We start from the raw sequence: 19,549 nt of genomic DNA, 5'->3' as shown, positions 1-19,549 counted from the left end.
CTTTAAGTTTTCAAAATGATGGTTTCCTTTCAAAACTGGGAAGCTCGTGGAAATAAATAATGTAAGCAAGGTACACCAGGATACAACCAGGCAATAACCCTTGAAACCTAGACAATTCGAGCGAACTCTCAATTGCAGCGGTCCTTGGGCACACGGAAAGTTTTTTACAGCTGTTCCGATGTGTGAAAACAACTGTCTGGCAATACATATTAACGCGTAATATGTATTAGCGCGCTATAATAAATAATAAATAATGAATTTTTGTATCCTTAATAAATATATTGTATGTAAACAAAGGGTCGGCCGACCGAGAGCGCTATTAAAAGGCGCTGTGTACTTTTTAAAAGACAGGTGACAAGAATCACGAAGTCAGCTTACATTATTAGGTCACAATGCAGACATTACAAAATGGCTCATTGGCGATCGATTCTTGGAATAATAAACAATTTCCCACAAATCACGAGCAAGAATTATGATTGAAAAAAAAAAAAAAAAAAAGAAGAAAAAACCCAGGAAAATAATAGACACTATAACACTATTAGGATAGATTTTTTTTACCAAGCACTGAATCCTTGAGACATCATGGTACGGTCGAGTTACCTAGCATGAATGTCCTTGGACACATAGTATGTTTATTAATATAAACATGTGTTAAAAAAAAAACAGCCTGTAAAAAAAAAAACACATATGAAAATCTAAATATAACATTACACTAAATAAATAAATAAAAAACAACTCAATCAATACAGAAAAGAAAATAAATAAATAATTAAATAAATCATGAACCACATATATTTAAGAATAAAACTAAATTAAAACAAAGAATATTAACCATATCTAAATTAAACGTAATACTTACATTAAATAAATACCTAAAATTACAGTGATAATGATAAATAAATCAAGTAAATAACAATAAAAATATATACTTAATTAAATAATTAATAATAATAATTTTATATTTTACAATTATATTCATATTATAAAAAAAACCCTAACTTAAGATGAAAGATAAATAAAGATTAAAATAATAATCACATAAAATACCTTACATGTAAAATATGAATACAATACACGTTGTATTGTGTCAAGAATATAATAATAAATTAGTGAATTAATGAATAGTTTACATGTCGAAGAGAATTAACAAAGATAAGTACCTAACAATCTACTTGCCATACCTACAATAGGTCCATATAATAAAATATAAAAATGAATAAAACAAAATAAAATAAAACCCACTTAATTTAAAAAGTTAGAGTTTGTTCGTCATCAATGTAGAAAAATTCTTTGTAACCACATAGTTATAACTACCCAATGTATAAAGGAGCCATTTACTGTTATTCAAAATCAGGGTACAAATATTAGCATTCAGTAAAGAACACATTATAAAAAAAAAAAAAAACATACACACATTTTTATGAAACCTTTTTATTGTCAATGACATATTATCAAAAGTATTATTTAATACTTTTCGGCATCTAAAAAAAAAAAAACAGTTTAAATTAAACCGTAATCATATACAAATGTATGACAAATATTGTAAAACAAATAGACCCATTATAATTTTAACTCTTATCCCATAGACCTTAAGTATAGATTACAAAAATCCCAAGAGGATGCTAGAAATAATTTAATTAAGTCAAAATTATCAAGAAAAACTAATTATGATGTAAAAACCAATCCCATAAATTATAAAACAGGAGATTTAGTATTAGTGAAAAAGGAAAATAGAGATAAAATGGACCCAGTGTATACGGGACTATTAACGGTAATTCAAGATCAAGGTGAAAATGTTAAAATATTAGTTTCAGAAAAAAGAATATTTGATGCATAAAAACCGAACAAAACCCTACCATGTATAAATAAAAAAAAAAAAAAAAAAATACAAACACAAAAAACAGATAAAACCTAAGATCTAAGCACATGCCGCCATCCAAATAAGGAACCATAAGTAAAAGAGTGTCCTATAACGCATAACATGTAGGTAAAGATAAACACATATAGTAAAATTATAGTAAAATTACCTACTTATAGTAAAATTATTACATTCATGTTATTTATTTCCTCAATATATACTATATTACCCAAGTATTTATTTAGCCTAAACATTAAACCTATCTTCACATATGTCATAGTATCATACAGTATAATATTATAAATACATACACAAACATAAACATATATATATATATACACATACCTATATTATTTTCTACACAAACTAAAATAGTCTTAGCCGTAAAGTGTTAAATAAAAAAAAAAAAAAAAATTCTATGTCTACATGTTAGTGCAACAATGCATTCAATAGCTATCTTAAAAATATAATGTTAGAAATAGGCATGTAAGCAAATTATGTATCCAGGTAGCAGTAAGATTTGTTAATTTAATCTTTAAGAACCAATATGTATACCATAGAATTAAGTACATATATTTGTAAACCAAAAATAGTTCTATAAATGTACTATTTTTGTCTCAAAAAAAAGGAGAGAGTTGTAGTGAGGCCACACAGCTGATCACAGCTGATCAGCTGACAAATAGATAAATTATAATTCTTTTCACGCTTCAATAATAATCGGTATTCCAATGTAACTCGAGACGACACAATTATGATTCATTGCGATTTTCCACATGATTGAACTCAGACAAAGGATGTAAATTAGTATATAAGGCCAACAGTTTCTATCAAAGTATTCATTATTTACCCGACTATAGTGGTGTTACTTTCTACCCTTCCGCATCATAATTCATTATGCTGTTGAGATAAGACTTTCCGGTCGGTGCTACATCTATTGTCAAGTAGCAGTACTGATAGTTCCGCTACTCGATGCTAGATGTAGACACTGAAATTAATAGTCTGCACTGATGTATGGAGTGAGCACTCTATGTATTTTTTCTCTATGGTATAAGTTACTCTATGGTTTACGATGGGGGCTAGTGCTGCAGTCTGGCGGCAGAACATTGCAGTAATACCCCCTATTGTTAGTGATTGATTTTAAAAATATTTCCATTTGTCTTAACAGGATGAAGACAAGAACTTATCTGCAGAAGAACTATCTCGAAAACTGGAAAAGTTACTGAGACAATCAGAGCAACAGTTGCAGCAACTGGCCGCCGGGTCGCATGCTCTGAGAGCCACGTGTTACGGACAAGACAGGTAAGAAACATAACACTAAACTCTCGCGTTTTGTACACATATTTAATTACACAAACGGGTCTACCGCGATATAATTTCATTGAGTCTTTCCGTGACCACAGCTGGTGCAACTCAGCTGAAACGTCGAAATTAAAGGTAAAAACAATGAAATTATATCGCGGTAGACCCGTTTGTGTAATTAAATATAGGTAAGAAACAGTTTAGGTCGTTAGGCTGGTCGTAAGGCACAGGAAGTGGAGGGAGGGAGTGGCTGATGAGTTTGTTGCCGGTCCCATATTGGGATACCCTCCTCCAATTGAGAAGGGATTTAAATCTTCTCGAGGCAAGAGTGCGCATTGAGTCGTCAGAAATTAATCGTTTTTAGGATTCCGTACCCAAAGGGTAAAAACGGGACCCTATTACTAAGACTCCGCTGTCCGTCCGTCCGTCCGTCCGTCCGTCTGTCACCAGGCTGTATCTCACGAACCGTGATAGCTAGACAGTTGAAATTTTTACAGATGATGTATTTCTGTTGTATAGCGGCAACAAATACTATAAACAATAAAATAAAGATTTAAGTGGGGCTCCCATACAACAAACGTGATTTTTGACCGAAGTTAAGCAACGTCGGGCGGGGTCAGTACTTGGATGGGTGACCGTTTTTTTTCTTGTTTTGCTCTATTTTTTGTTGATGGTGCGGAACCCTCCGTGCGCGAGTCCGACTCGCACTTGGCCGGTTTTTTCCCTTTCCCTCCCCAATTTTCCCCAACTGCCACAAAAAATAGTACTAGCTACAGGTAGAAGATTCACTCTCTAACAAAACGCGTCTATTACGACAGATATGACCGCTAGGTGGCGCAAGCGCGAGCAGGCGTCCGCTCCGTAGCGGTGCGCGGCAACTATTATGGCTAGAGACGAAATTTGGTGTGGGCCGCATGTACTTGTAGGTACTTTTAGCGACGCGAAGAAATTGCCGAGTGAGCCACGCCTGAAGTATCAGCAGTAGCTAAGAACCCGGACTAAATGAACTTATACAATTACTAATGTATATTCTATGTTACCCAGATATTGGCGCCGATACTGGTCTCTGGGCAAGTGCGGAGGCGTGTTCGTGGAAGCGATGGAGTCTGCTCAGCCGGAGATCATGGACTACCATTTCGCGCTCGAGGAGCGGGCGCGGAGGCCTGCGGAACTTAGGAGAGGTAGATCATTATTATACAGGGTGGCCAACTTAGAGGTATACAACTTTTTTTTGCCGCCATTCTATTTTGGCGGTAAATATGACAGTTATTGCATGAAAATTAGTTTGTGTAGATACGGCAAATTTATTAAATAAAACATACTGGGTAATTTTATCTTTTTTAATTCCATTCAAAGATCTCACGATAGTAAATGTTACCATACTGAATTGGCCTATCTATCAGCTTAGCACACAAAAAAATCAAGCATCTACCGCAATAATTCACATCACCATAAATAAAAATCTCATCGTACTCGGCGATAGGTGAAAAATTAAAAAAAATCATAACTCCGAAAATACGAAATATCGCGGAACATACATGGGGGTGATTCAGATAGCCCTCTAGGTCCTCTACCTCCCAGCTTCAGTATATCACTACTTCTTGGGACACCTTGTATATATCTGGGGGTAGGTGAATCAACTTTTTCTTGTCACTCGTTGCCATGGTTACGTTCTCCTGGGTCACTCTTTAAAACCTGATTTTTAGGCATTTAAATTCACCAAACACGCTTTTTGGTGATACTTATAAACCCTTTCCATTGAGGGCGTGTCAGAGGAAGGTGGTGTACAATGTCTTTTAACAAACTATGCTACTATTGTCTCTTGGCTGACCGGACAGAATCTTCTTCCTCGCGTTGTCCCGGCATTTTGCCACGGCTCATGGGAGCCTTTAGTCCGCTTGGCAACTAATCCGGAATTGGCGTAGGCACTAGTTTTTACGAAAGCGACTGCCATCTGACCTTCCAACCCAGAGGGTAAACTAGGCCTTGTTGGGATTAGTCCGGTTTCCTCACGATGTTTTCCTTCACCGAAAAGCGACTGGTGAATGTCAAATGATATTTCGTACTTAAGTTCCGAAAAACTCATTGGTACGAGCCGGGGTTCGAACCCGCGACCTCCGGATTGAAAGTCGCACGCTCTTACCGCAAGGCCACCAGCGCTTACCGGACAGAATAACAAGAAATAGTTGATCCACCCGGGCACGGCAGTGCCCCCGCCAAGACGAGCAAAGCGAAGCGGAAGGGCACTGGCACTACCTACCTTTTCTCGAAACGGTTCGTCGTTTTTTTTAACCCTCATAACTTTGGTTTGGATTATACCAGGTATGTAAACAAAATTCCCGGGATATGACATTAAGCATAAAAATGTTCAATTGCACACTCGCGTTCGATTCGCGCACGAGTGTGAAAGGGGCATTGAAAATGGCACATATGTTTATAAGGCGCTATCGACAACCGACAATGTGGTACCTTTTGATTGAAAATGTCACATATTTTCATAAATATATTAGGGAACATCGACCGAACTCCGCTGCTCCCGCTTATATTAATTATAATATTGTATTTTCAGTAGTGAAAGAATGCAAGGAAATTCAAGCGGACGCGCCCGACCTCGCCACCGAGGCCCTCAAGAAGGAAGAGGCTCTCAAGAGCGAGCTTGAACTGAAGAGTATAAAGTCGGAGCTGAACCTCAGCGACCACACGCAGATCATCAAATATGAGCCTAATGTCAAACATGGCGCGTGCAAGGTCGAAGGTATGTACATTCTAACATAAGGCTCTCAAGAGCCAGCTTGAACTGAAGAGCAAGTCGGAGCTGAACCTCAGCGACCACACGCAGATCATCAAGTATGGGCACAATGTCAAACATGACGCGTGCAAGGTCGAAGGTATGTACATTCTGACATAAGGCTCTCAAGAGCCAGCTTGAACTGAAGAGCATAGTCGGAGCTGAGCCTCAGCGACCACACGCAGATCATCAAGTATGAGCCCAATGTCAAACATGGCGCGTGCAAGGTCGAAGGTATGTACATTCTAACATAAGGCTCTCAAGAGCCAGCTTGAACTGAAGAGCAAGTCGGAGCTGAACCTCAGCGACCACACGCAGATCATCAAGTATGGGCACAATGTCAAACATGACGCGTGCAAGGTCGAAGGTATGTACATTCTAACATAAGGCTCTCAAGAGCCAGCTTGAACTGAAGAGCATAGTCGGAGCTGAGCCTCAGCGACCACACGCAGATCATCAAGTATGAGCCCAATGTCAAACATGGCGCGTGCAAGGTCGAAGGTATGTTACATATTCTAACATAAGGCTCTCAAGAGCCAGCTTGAACTGAAGAGCAGTCGGAGCTGAGCCTCAGCGACCACACGCAGCTACAACGCAACGCAGCGCAACAATAGCGCTTTTGCTGCTACTCCTACTGAAAGAAACATAAGACTATCCCGTTCGGTCATTTCTCTCCACCCCTCATGCCTGATCCAGTTATACTAGATTCATGACCCTGACTATAATCAAAGATTAAATTGTACCTTTTTGCAGCCTGCGCCGAGTATAGCAATTAACTAGCAACGGGTTAACAAATTATACAGAAACCTTCCTCTTGAATCACTTTATCTATTAAAAAAAACCCGCATCAAAATCCGTTGCGTAGTTTTAAAGATCTAAGCATACATATGGACAGACAACGGGAAGCGACTTTGTTTTATACTATGTAGTGATGATGAAACAACTTCTTTTTCCAGGGTCAATAAAAATGGAAGAGAAGTACATCCAGCACAAGCAGATGAACGAGGAAGAGATGTTGGACATAGAGGACTCCATCCCCACGGCCTTCCTCGTCCAGAAACCCACGCACACCCCCATGTTCGCCGCGCAACCAGAGGCCGTAGACAAACCACAGGTATTGTGTTCTCACTTTACACCTTCAATAAAAATGGAAGAGAAGTACAGCCAGCACAAACAGACAAAAGAGTCCCCCACGGCCTTCCTCGTCCAGAAACCCACGCACACCCCCATGTTGGCCGCGCAACCAGAGGCCGTAGACAAACCACAGGTATTGTGTTCTCACTTTACACCTTCAGTAAAAATGGAAGAGAGGTACAGCCAGCAGAAACAGACAAAAGAGTCAATCCCCACGGCCTTCCTCGTCCAGAAACACACGGATACCCCCATGTACGCTGCGCAACCAGAGGCCGTAGACAAACCACAGGTATTATGTGTTCTCACTTTATACCTTCAATAAAAATGGAAGAGAAGTACATCCAGCACAAGCAGACAAAAGAGTCAATCCCCACGGCCTTCCTCGTCCAGAAACCCACGCACACCCCCATGTTCGCCGCGCAACCAGAGGCCGTAGACAAACCACAGGTATTGTGTTCTCACTTTACACCTTCAATAAAAATGGAAGAGAGGTACAGCCAGCAGAAACAGACAAAAGAGTACATCCCCACGGCCTTCCTCGTCCAGAAACCCACGCACACCCCCATGTACGCCGCGCAACCAGAGGCCGTAGACAAACCACAGGTATTATGTGTTCTCACTTTATACCTTCAATAAAAATGGAAGAGAAGTACAGCCAGCAAAACAGACAAAAGAGTCAATCCCCATGGCCTTCCTCGTCCAGAAACACACGGATACCCCCATGTACGCTGCGCAACCAGAAGCCGTAGACAAGCCGCAGGTATTATTGTGTTCTCACTTTACACCTTCAATAAAAATGGAAGAGAAGTACAGCCAGCAAAACAGACAAAAGAGTCAATCCCCACGGCCTTCCTAGTCCAGAAACACACGGATACCCCCATGTACGCTGCGCAACCAGAAGCCGTAGACAAGCCGCAGGTATTATTGTGTTCTCACTTTACACCTTCAGTGAAAATGGAAGAGAAGTATAGCCAGCAAAAACAGACAAAAGAGTCAATCCCCACGGCCTTCCTCATCCAGAAACACACGGATACCCCCATGTACGCTGCGCAACCAGAAGCCGTAGACAAGCCACAGGTATTGTGTTCTCACTTTACAACTTCAATAAAAATGGAAGAGAAATACATCCAGCACAAACAGACAAAAGAGTCAATCCCCACGGCCTTCCTCGTCCAGAAACCCACGCACACCCCCATGTACGCCGCGCAACCAGAAGCCGTAGACAAACCACAGGTATTATGTGTTCTCACTTTACACCTTCAATAAAAATGGAAGAGAAATACATCCAGCACAAGCAGACAAAAGAGTCAATCCCCACGGCCTTCCTCGTCCAGAAACCCACGCACACCCCCATGTTCGCCGCGCAACCAGAGGCCGTAGACAAACCACAGGTATTATGTGTTCTCACTTTATACCTTCAATAAAAATGGAAGAGAAGTACAGCCAGCAAAACAGACAAAAGAGTCAATCCCCACGGCCTTCCTCGTCCAGAAACCCACGCACACCCCCATGTTGGCCGCGCAACCAGAGGCCGTAGACAAACCACAGGTATTGTGTTCTCACTTTGTACCTTCAGTAAAAATGGAAGAGTACACCCAGCAAAAACAGACAAAAGAGTCAATCCCCACGGCCTTCCTCGTCCAGAAACCCACGCACACCCCCATGTTGGTCGCGCAACCAGAGGCCGTAGACAAACCACAGGTATTGTGTTCTCACTTTACACCTTCAATAAAAATGGAAGAGAAGTACATGCAGCACAAACAGACAAGAGTCAATCCCCACGGCCTTCCTCGTCCAGAAACCCACGCACACCCCAAGCCACAGGTATTTTACAAGCTTTGATTTAGTTTCACCTGTCCCATTGTCTGTATGTAGACATAGAGAAATATAAGTAAAGAAAGAGTGGAAACTCCATGCATCAGCTCTCTTACCAAAACGCGACTTATTTCGTAGTGGACATCTAGCGTCAAGTAGCGGACATTATCAATACTGCTAGTTGACAATAGATGTCGCGGCAAAGTAAAACTCTAATGCTCAACAATTTACAGCTGATGTTATAACCGGATTAACCGGAACTCTTATTTTCAACTCCTTCTGCTAATAATATTAGTTGTAAATTTTTGTAGTAGTACATTTTTTGTCAGTATCGAAACTTGTGACATCGTGTCAAGTAGCGGTACTGGTAGTTCCACTACTTGACGTTAGATGTCGACTACGAAATAACTCGCGTTATGTTAAGAAAGCTGATGTATGGAGTTACCACTCTTTCTTTACTTATATTTCTCTATGCCTTAATCAAGCACTTGACACAATCAAAAAGCGTGTAATATTCATATTCATATCATTTATTGCATACATGTGTTTACAGTAGGTCTTATATATCTTAGGTTACAACATGCACCCGTTAGGGCATAGCAACATTTTACTTAAATAATAGGTACTTAATCTAAATTTTATCTTTACAGCTATGTACATTATTAACCCGCTAAATTGTAATAGATTAATATTAATAATTAATATTCCAAAAGGCCTTACTTACATTTGTTTCCATTGCAGGAAATCGTGAAAGTGGAAAACGTAGTCAAAAAAGACGCCGAAAAAGAAGAGCCGGAGGAACAGAAAGACCAACTAGTCAACAATTTGGAAGAACTTCGCAAACTGGCCGAAGCGGTGTCTTCCCAGCTCGACGCCGCGAAGAAAGCGGAAGAAATTAAGGAAGAAAAAGAAATCAAAAAGGAAGAGGTTATGGAACCTGACGCTGCACATAGCTACTTATATACAAAGATGTTGGAAGGGAAATGGTTCTCTATATTACGACACGAAAACTCCTTTTTAATCTCCGAAGAGAAAGATCAGAAAGTCTACTGTGACAATGAACACTCCTGCTCTGAAATAATTATGTCACAAGGGCACAAATGGGACGTGTCTAATAATCTACATTTACTAAATGATCCTAGTCTGTTCACGTTGAATAGTATGGTGACGAGCGTTCAAGTGCCGAGTAATAATGTGTATACGGATTCTAGCATGTCTATGTCTGGGTTGGATCAGGATATGCTGGATGCTAGTAAGGAGGGGGTTTTGGGATTTTGGGATGTTAAGGAGGATAGTAAACAGGAACAAGAACAGGTGAGTGTTATTTTGCTATTATTTATTTAAACTTTATTCCACATAAAATTATAAGTACAAATGGCGGACTTAATGCCTTAAGGCATTCTCTACCAGTCAAAAAGAGACGGTTAAGTGCAGGATTAATACTTGAAAAATTAAATCGATTGGACCGATTCGAACTCTAAGATACGTCAGTGTCATATGTGACGTTTCTTCAAACAAGAACGTCACTTTTGACACTGACACATCTAATCCATATCGTTTCTAGATCTATTAATTGACGTATCTTAAAGTTCGAATCAGGTAGGATATAACTACCTACTATTTACATAATAAATACTATTTGTGGCTTTTAAGTACATTACCGTAAGTTGACCCCTAGGAAACTATTGATACTGGATAGGAATGGAACCGATTGGCATACAAAAATAGCATGTGAAAAATAAAAGTTTTTATTTTCATACAAATTGTATGGGAAAAGTTTTCCTCGATTTGTGGCTTTTCTAGCCGGAAAATTTTTTTTGGCTCCATACAATATTCAAGATGGGATCGATTGGCATCAAAAAAAAAGTTTGTCAAAAATGACCTCTTTTTCTCGCATCCTGTATGTTTTTTCAAAAATCTGTAAAAGCCAATCTTTATTAATTTGAAATCGAAGGAAGGTCTTCTAAGACCGTTTTCTCGTAGCAGCACGGGATCTGGTAGCTGCCCTCACTGACCCAAAAAGAAAATCCACCCTGTATACATGTACAGTGTTGTTGGTTTTAAGGCTAGAGCACGCCGGCTCCGTGTGCGTTGACGTACACGTGCGCGTGCGCAAAAATGTTTTGAGTTACGCAAGCGGTGTGCCATCTCTCATAAGGATCTATATATAACAACGCGCTAGTGCACGTATACGCACATGCATTCGGTGTGCACAGGCCTTTAATTATTCAACTTACGTTTGCAAAGTAGAGTTTAAAAACATATTTACATGCCTCTAAGGGGTGTGCACGAGGCGTTTTCGACTACTTTTTGACCCCCCCCCCCCCCTTGGTGATATTTGGTGAGATTTTTGGCTACCCCCCTCCCCCATATAACCTCAAGTGTATTTTATAACCTCGCGTGATTTGTGCACAAGCCCTAAGGGTGGTATTCCACCTGTCCAATATTTGATCAATTTTGTTTTTGCGTCTCACATTTTGCTTAGTGAGAGAATGAGACGCATATAGGTAACATTTGATCATATATTGGACAGGTGGAATACCACGCTATGACACTGACTTAATAAACTGACATTTTGCTGAATAATGCCAACTGATTGTATGCTTCGGTCAACACACTTTAGAATATTAATATAAAGGATGTGCAGTTTGTGCACCAAGTCCACAATATAACAATACAATTTCTTTACCAGGACAACGACCTAGAAAAGGAACTGCAAGCCGACGCCCTAAAACACGACATGGCCTCCCAAAAGGCAAAGGCCTCCTCCCTCACCTCTCTCGGCCTCCTCAACTTCAACGCGCTATCTACATATGTGACGTGCGACAGTCCGCCGCCTATTCAAATGACTGCTGACGAGATGCAACAGTTAGACAAGTGTAAAGTGCATGGATTGCCGAAGAAGCAGGGGGGTGCTTTCGTACCTAGAGAGTTAAGGTTAGTAGCTAATATTATTAGGACCATATAAAGGGGTATAAAAGCAAAAGGCCTCGTACCTTACCTCTCTCGGCCTCCTCAATTTCAACGCTCTATCTACGTATGTGACGTGCGACAGTCCGCCGCCTATTCAGATGACTGCTGACGAGATGCAACAGTTAGACAAGTGTAAAGTGCATGGATTGCCGAAGAAGCAGGGGGGCGCTTTCGTACCTAGAGAGTTAAGGTTAGTAGCTAATATTATTAGGACCATATATCATATCATAAAGGGGTATAAAAGCAAAGGCCTCATCCCTTTACTTCCCTCGGCCTCCTCAATTTCAACGCTCTATCTACGTATGTGACGTGTGACAGCCCGCCGCCTATTCAGATGACTGCTGACGAGATGCAACAGTTAGACAAGTGTAAAGTGCATGGATTGCCGAAGAAGCAGGCAGGCGCTTTCGTACCTAGAGAGTTAAGGTTAGTAGCTAATACTATTAGGACCATATATCATATCATAAAGGGGTATAAAAGCAAAGGCCTCCTCCCTTACCTTCCTCGGCCTCCTGAATTTCAACGCTCTATCTACGTATGTGACGTGTGACAGTCCGCCGCCTATTCAGATGACTGCTGACGAGATGCAACAGTTAGACAAGTGTAAAGTGCATGAATTGCCGAAGAAACAGGGAGGCGCTTTCGTACCTAGAGAGTTAAGGTTAGTAGCTAATAATATTAGGACCATATAAAGGGGTATAAAAGCAAAAGGCCTCATCCCTTGCCTCTCTCGGCCTCCTGAATTTCAACTCTCTATTTACGTATGTGACGTGCGACAGTCCGCCGCCTATTCAGATGACTGCTGACGAGATGCAACAGTTAGACAAGTTTAAAGTGCATGGATTGCCGAAGAAGCAGGGAGGCGCTTTCGTACCTAGGGAGTTAAGGTTAGTAATACTAGGTTATTATACTTATAGATGTGTAAAGGCAAAGGCCTCCTCCCTTAGCACCCTCGGCCTCCTCATTTTCAACACTATCTACGTATGTGACTTGCAATAGTCCGCCGCCTATTCATATGACTGCTGAGGAGATGCAACAGTTATAAAGTGCATGGATTGCCGAAGAAGCAGGGAGGCGCTTTCGTACCTAGGGAGTTAAGGTTAGTAATACTAGGTTATTATACTTATAGATGTATAAAGGCAAAGGCCTCCTCCCTTAGCACCCTCGGCCTCCTCATTTTCAACACTATCTACGTATGTGACTTGGAATAGTCCGCCGCCTATTCATATGACTGCTGAGGAGATGCAACAGTTAGACAAGTGTAAAGTGCATGGATTGCCGAAGAAGCAGGGAGGCGCTTTCGTACCTAGGGAGTTAAGGTCAGTATTATTAGGATAAAAAAGCTCTTATCGCTAGGCCACCAGCGTTCTTCCAAAAAGTGTGACCGAAAGAGTGAAACTACGTAAAGGATTGCATCTAGTTTTGATGACGGTATTAATGTTGCCATTTGACTTGAAAAAGAAATACATTAAATACATATATCATGGTAGTGTAAATGAGGCGACTCGATTAGATTTCTCTGGTGCTGCTCTCTTTTGGACGGTTTTCTCTAGTGTCCTATAAGGTAGAATGAACCTTATTAAATACCTAGGTTACTGTCTAATATCTAAGTATTTGTTCACAGGCACGGATGGTGGCGTATCACAGACCCTGACCAACTGAAGGAGTTGATAGATTCCCTGCATCCGCGCGGTGCGAGGGAGAAAGAACTACATGCTTCTCTAGTGCAGAATACTCCTACAATAAATAATAAGGTGTGTATTAGTTTTGTTAATTTTTTGCTCATAATTTGATTAGAAAAACGTCGAAATAATATAATCAAAAATGTGTTTTACCCCATTTGATTTTTGAAGAAACTTTTTTGAAGCATTTTAACTACAAATACGATGTTATACTTGGTCAAGCAGATCTTGTCAGTAGAAAAAGGCGGCAAATTTGAAAAATGTAGGCGCGAAGGGATATCGTCCCATAGAAAATTTGAATTTCGCGCCTTTTTCTACTGACAAGATTTGGTTGACCAGCTATATATACAAAATTCTAAAGGCGTAGCGGCGCGCCAAACGTGCCCATAGGGCAAGCCGAATTAAATTGGCCCGAACGCATTCGCGTTCGACGTGTTGCCTCTCTGTCGCACTTGTAAATTCGTGCCTAAGCGTGACGGAGGCAACACGTCGAACGTGGTTCGCGGTAGGCCCTCTGAATTTGCATTTAGTGTTGTAGTTGTTACTCAAGATCAAAGTATCTTCATTATAACTGGTCAAGCAACCCTTATCAGTAAAAAAAGGCGCGATATTCAAAATTTTCTATGGAACGACATCCCTTCGCGCCTACATTTTTCAAATTTGCCGCCTTCTACTGACAAGATCTACTTGACCAAGTATAACATCATTACTTGTCCACAGCTATACATAGACAAAGGTGACGTGTCGTGCACTGAACTGTCAATCACCCCCCTCGATCGAGCGATTATGGCGTCCGGAGGGTACCCGCCTCCTGAGCCCCCGGGGTCCTTCTGTGCGGTCACGGCGAGACGCTGCGACATGCAGTTACTTGGCATGGTAACTAACAATTCAATATCTACTACATTGTGAACAAAACAGGCTAGTAGAATTAGGCTATTTTGTGGTGTATCCCCTGTAATAATGGGGATGATAATATAATAATAAATTCATTTATTTCAGGACCATCAGGGATCATTTTTGTTAGTACTTACGACTATGCCTTATAAAATATTGTTAGTATTATGCTCTATAAACTATAATGTCATTTTGCTATCACATGTTGAATTTTATAAAAAATCTAGTAAAATAGATAGCAAACAAGCAATTTATCACAATAATGTGGATATTAAAATAAAATATTGAAAAAATTACAAAAATACAGGACCTGAGAGTTTCAAAATTTAAGTTTTTTTTTTTAATTTCCAAAAACGATAAAAGTAAGGGTACCATTCGATTCCTTACATTTCATCCAAAAAAATATTGTATAACAACTATATACATAAACGCAATATTTCACCGACAAAAACGAAATTTTCTTGTTTTGTCCATACTACAAGATGGGCTCCCAGAGGCCTTGACGTCATGTTCCCTTCTCGTTTTGTATAGGGCGTTTCGCGAGTGAAGTGCGACTGTCGGCCTTTGACTACAATTTCTGACTTTTGTGTTACTTTAATGCAATGGGCCCAGTGAAAGCATATAACTGGAAACCGTCTTTGGGAACATTACCGTTCAAATTCTCGGGCCAAATTAGCACACATACACAATTACGCCTACATTTAAATAAGACGATACGTTTACAGAGCCTCTCTCTATTACACTAACGTACACAGCTAAGTGTAGATGAAATGCATATAATGTCAATAACTACCAATCAGCGACATTAATCCGCTAATAACCTTCTTGCAGTACGTACTGGCCGCTGAGAGTTCGCGGTTCATATTTGATTAGAATATGACTTGGACAGGGATAGGTTTATGCCATACATTGAAGAACCAGTCAAATAATTCACGTATAATAATTTAATGCAGATTAAAAGATAACTAGTTAAAATGTTGTTATGAAATTAAATGACAGACTAACTCAACATTCATTGTTGTAGGTATAAATGTATTCCGCTATAATAAGTATTTTGTATATTTTATTATCAATGTGTATGGAAAGTGCGAAGTCACGTTCAGAGCCCGTACCATGAGTCACTGACAGTGTCAAAACTGACATTTACGCTATCGAGAACGTAATTTACTTTCTATAAGTCTCGTTTGCACTAATATGCGAGTACGAGCGAGATGTATAGAAAGTAAATTACGTTCTCGACGGCGTTTGTCAGTGCCAAACTGATGGTAGCCGTACTGGTACTTATAGTCTGTCCGTTTTTCTAAGATCAAGTACGCCATAGTAAATGTATGGCGAACTTGATCTTAGAAATCGGACAGGCTATACAGCCTGCAAAATTTACATGGGTAGGTACACGAATCGGGTCAAAAACATTTGAACAGGCATTTGATTAAAATAATCAATATTTTGAGATAATGTGTGTATTTGTTAAATTAATTCAATGAAAGTGTGATAGAAAAAAATGTATCTACATATAGGAGACCGGGTATGATTATCTCACGGGTTATCTCATGAATAGAACATTATATATCTTGCCAGGCATCCACTCAATTTCATGTCTCTCTAATTGGACAGCTTTTTTCCATAGTTCTCTGCGAATAGCATCTTGTGGGAATCTGAATGGAAAGTAATGTAAAATGATAATACCAAATTTGATTATTAATTTGAAATAACTAGGTAGTTTTTTATAGCTCCATCTCATGAAATAAAAAAGGAAAATACAAATCTGTAAGAAGGAATTTATTACTACATTTATAATTACAGTGGAATCCGTTTATTATGACTCAGCTTATACTGACCAACCGCTTACTATGACGCAATTACTGTGCGAAGTTTGGTTTTCATATGAAATTCTTTGTGACAAAGTCGGATAAGATAACTTCGACCTATAAATACTATTTTTATGGAATTATGTCCGGTTATACTGACAAATTTGCTGGTTTTCGTGGCCGGCCCCACATCTTTCCCTGCGAGGACGTCTGCGGCGTTTAAATTGTTTTAGTTTTTACTCTCGGTGAAAGTTGATAATTGGTATAAGGTTAATAAAACTCATCTCTCACAAAATAGTTTGAGATTAATTTGGAAAAAATAAAATAAAAAGTTTATCAACTATGCTTTATATGACATCCGCTTAGTATGACATGTTTGTTACTTCCCTTCAATGTCATTATAAGCGGATTCTACTGTATATAGAAAATACCTAAACCAATCATAAGTTAATAAAATAGTCTACTTCATTTGGCATAAAACCATCCCTATTATCCTCGCAATTTAAAAAGTCGTATGTTGTTATAAAAGTCGTATGCAGTTGTTACGTTTTAGCTTAGCACGCTAGTATTGAAAAAATGTCGTCATGTTTATTCCAAATTTTACTGAAGTTATCTGTTTACTACAAGTGAAAAGTGATTCCACTGTCCTTGATATGAACTAAAACAACTTCTGCAACACTTCACGACACATGAAGACATTTTTAATTACAAAAAAACGTAGTTTTTATAAACCAATTTAGCCATCCGTCACTGACTGTCATCTCGGCCGCACTGAAGTTGCCAATCGAACACTCTGTAAGCACCGCCTACAATCGAATACTTTACGTTGGGTCATAATTGAGCGGACAGAATACTTCCATGGTTTATATGCGTTCACTGAATGGGCCCCATATAGACATTTGATCCTAAAAACAAACCCGATCGATTGATACCATAAATGAAAATTAGTCATGTAGCCTATTGTTTTACTTGTCTATCATGCTTATGTCACATCGACCTTGAGATATGGCATTATCTTTTGGGGAAACTCCACTAATCGATTTAATGTTGTGTTACTTATTTGAGTAATAAAATAAATCGTATAAACAAAACAGGCTAGTGAAAGTAGGCTAGCCAATAGCCATTTTGTGGTGACAGAATTGTTTTACTTGTCTATCATGCTTATGTCACATCGACCTTGAGATATGGCATTATCTTTTGGGGAAACTTTACTAATCGATTAGATGCATTTATAGCCTGTAACGTGTTGGTATGCGGTCTACTACGATGCTAATGTAGGATTGGATTCGACTGAAAGTATCTGAATAACTGCTAGATGCTGAATAATAACTGTAATAAAAAAAACATCAAATTTATTTTGAATTATTTCTAATTGAAGAGCGAGTTGACATATTAACGCAGTATAAAAATCATTTTTTTAAGTACGAATGAACACGTACTGTGTTATTTTTTTCTATAATTGAGTTTCCCTGCATTATCGTTAACACTTCACTGTAGTTCGTTTTTTTAGCATTAGAAAGAACTTGCAAGAAGGTAAGCGATCTTGACATGTCTTTTAATTGAAAAACGCTTTTTAAAAATCAAAAACTATTACTTATGAAAGCAGAAGAATATAAATGATCGTATTAGATTCATAATAGTTACATATTTGCCGTAACTTATTTTTAAAATGTGTTTTTCTATTAAAAAACACATCAAGATTGTTTACCTTATTTCTAATGCTATAAAAACGAAGTATAATAACCATATATTTGCAGGTGCAAGCATTAGAAGAACGGGTCGTCGCCGCATTTATGCAGGTTCGCGGCTGGAGTCCGTCCCGCCTCGCGCTACCCGAGGAAGCCTCCGGCGCCGAAATAGTGGCCAGAGCACGACATAAGTTGGCCACGCTAGAGGCACATATCGAGAGGAGATACCTGAAGCCACCTTTGGTACAAAGGTACGCTAGGTAAAGTGGAACTTGGACTATTTAGTGTTATTTTGATGGGTAGTTCGAGGTAAGGGTGTTGCACGGGTTTTATACAATATTTAAGCGAATACGTTGTCTAATTTGGGATCAACGGAGCTGAAATAGTGGCCAGAGCACGACATAAGTTGGCCATGCTAGAAGCACATATCGAGAGGAGATACCTGAAGCCACCTTTGGTACAAAGGTACGCTAGGTAAAGTGGAACTTGGACTATTTAGTGTTATTTTGATGGGTAGTTCGAGGTAAGGGTGTTGCACGGGTTTTATATAATATTTAAGCGGATATTTTGTCTAATTTGGGATCAACGGAGCTGAAATAGTGGCCAGAGCACGACATAAGTTGGCCACGCTGGAGGCACATATCGAGAGGAGATACCTGAAGCCACCTTTGGTACAAAGGTACGCTAGGTAAAGTGGAACTTGGACTATTTAGTGTTATTTTGATGGGTAGTTCGAGGTAAGGGTGTTGCACGGGTTTTATACAATATTTAAGCGAATACGTTGTCTAATTTGGGATCAACGGAGCTGAAATAGTGGCCAGAGCACGACATAAGTTGGCCATGCTAGAAGCACATATCGAGAGGAGATACCTGAAGCCACCTTTGGTACAAAGGTACGCTAGGTAAAGTGGAACTTGGACTATTTAGTGTTATTTTGATGGGTAGTTCGAGGTAAGGGTGTTGCACGGGTTTTATATAATATTTAAGCGAATATTTTGTCTAATTTGGGATCACCGGAGCTGAAATAGTGGCCAGAGCACGACACAAGTTGGCCACGCTGGAGGCACATATCGAGAGGAGATACCTGAAGCCACCTTTGGTACAAAGGTACGCTAGGTAAAGTGGAACTTGGACTATTTAGTGTTATTTTGATGGGTAGTTCGAGGTAAGGGTGTTGCACGGGTTTTATACAATATTTAAGCGAATATTTTGTCTAATTTGGGATCACCGGAGCTGAAATAGTGGCCAGAGCACGACACAAGTTGGCCACGCTGGAGGCACATATCGAGAGGAGATACCTGAAGCCACCTTTGGTACAAAGGTACGCTAGGTAAAGTGGAACTTGGACTATTTAGTGTTATTTTGATGGGTAGTTCGAGGTAAGGGTGTTGCACGGGTTTTATACAATATTTAACCCCTGGAGCGCCCCAGAATTACCGTAGTATGGAACTCCTATACTAGTTACTAGCACACGTGTCTTGTTAGGGCGCTCCACGGGTTAAGCGAATATTTTGTCTAATTTGGGATCAACGGAGCTGAAATAGTGGCCAGAGCACGACATAAGTTGGCCACGCTGGAGGCACATATCGAGAGGAGATACCTGAAGCCAC

At 39.7% G+C, this 19,549-nt stretch overlaps 1 protein-coding gene across 1 annotated transcript in view; it reads left to right on the top strand.

Moving 5' to 3' along the window:
• Window positions 1-19,549, top strand: part of LOC134659272 (uncharacterized) — a 107,490-nt gene that overhangs the window by 63,476 nt on the left and 24,465 nt on the right. Inside the window, exons 33-41 of the mRNA XM_063514923.1 lie at window positions 3,024-3,157; window positions 4,202-4,338; window positions 5,727-5,912; window positions 6,902-7,059; window positions 9,636-10,208; window positions 11,587-11,831; window positions 13,492-13,621; window positions 14,270-14,425; window positions 18,009-18,199. Of these exons, the coding sequence (XP_063370993.1) occupies window positions 3,024-3,157; window positions 4,202-4,338; window positions 5,727-5,912; window positions 6,902-7,059; window positions 9,636-10,208; window positions 11,587-11,831; window positions 13,492-13,621; window positions 14,270-14,425; window positions 18,009-18,199 (1,910 nt within the window). The remainder of the gene's footprint in view (window positions 1-3,023; window positions 3,158-4,201; window positions 4,339-5,726; window positions 5,913-6,901; window positions 7,060-9,635; window positions 10,209-11,586; window positions 11,832-13,491; window positions 13,622-14,269; window positions 14,426-18,008; window positions 18,200-19,549) is intronic.

Source organism: Cydia amplana, chromosome 24 (genome assembly GCF_948474715.1).
Source record: "Cydia amplana chromosome 24, ilCydAmpl1.1, whole genome shotgun sequence".
Lineage (NCBI taxonomy): Eukaryota > Metazoa > Arthropoda > Insecta > Lepidoptera > Tortricidae > Cydia > Cydia amplana.
The sequence above is the reverse complement of the archived record's forward strand: the minus strand, read 5'-3'. Positions and strand labels throughout refer to the sequence as shown.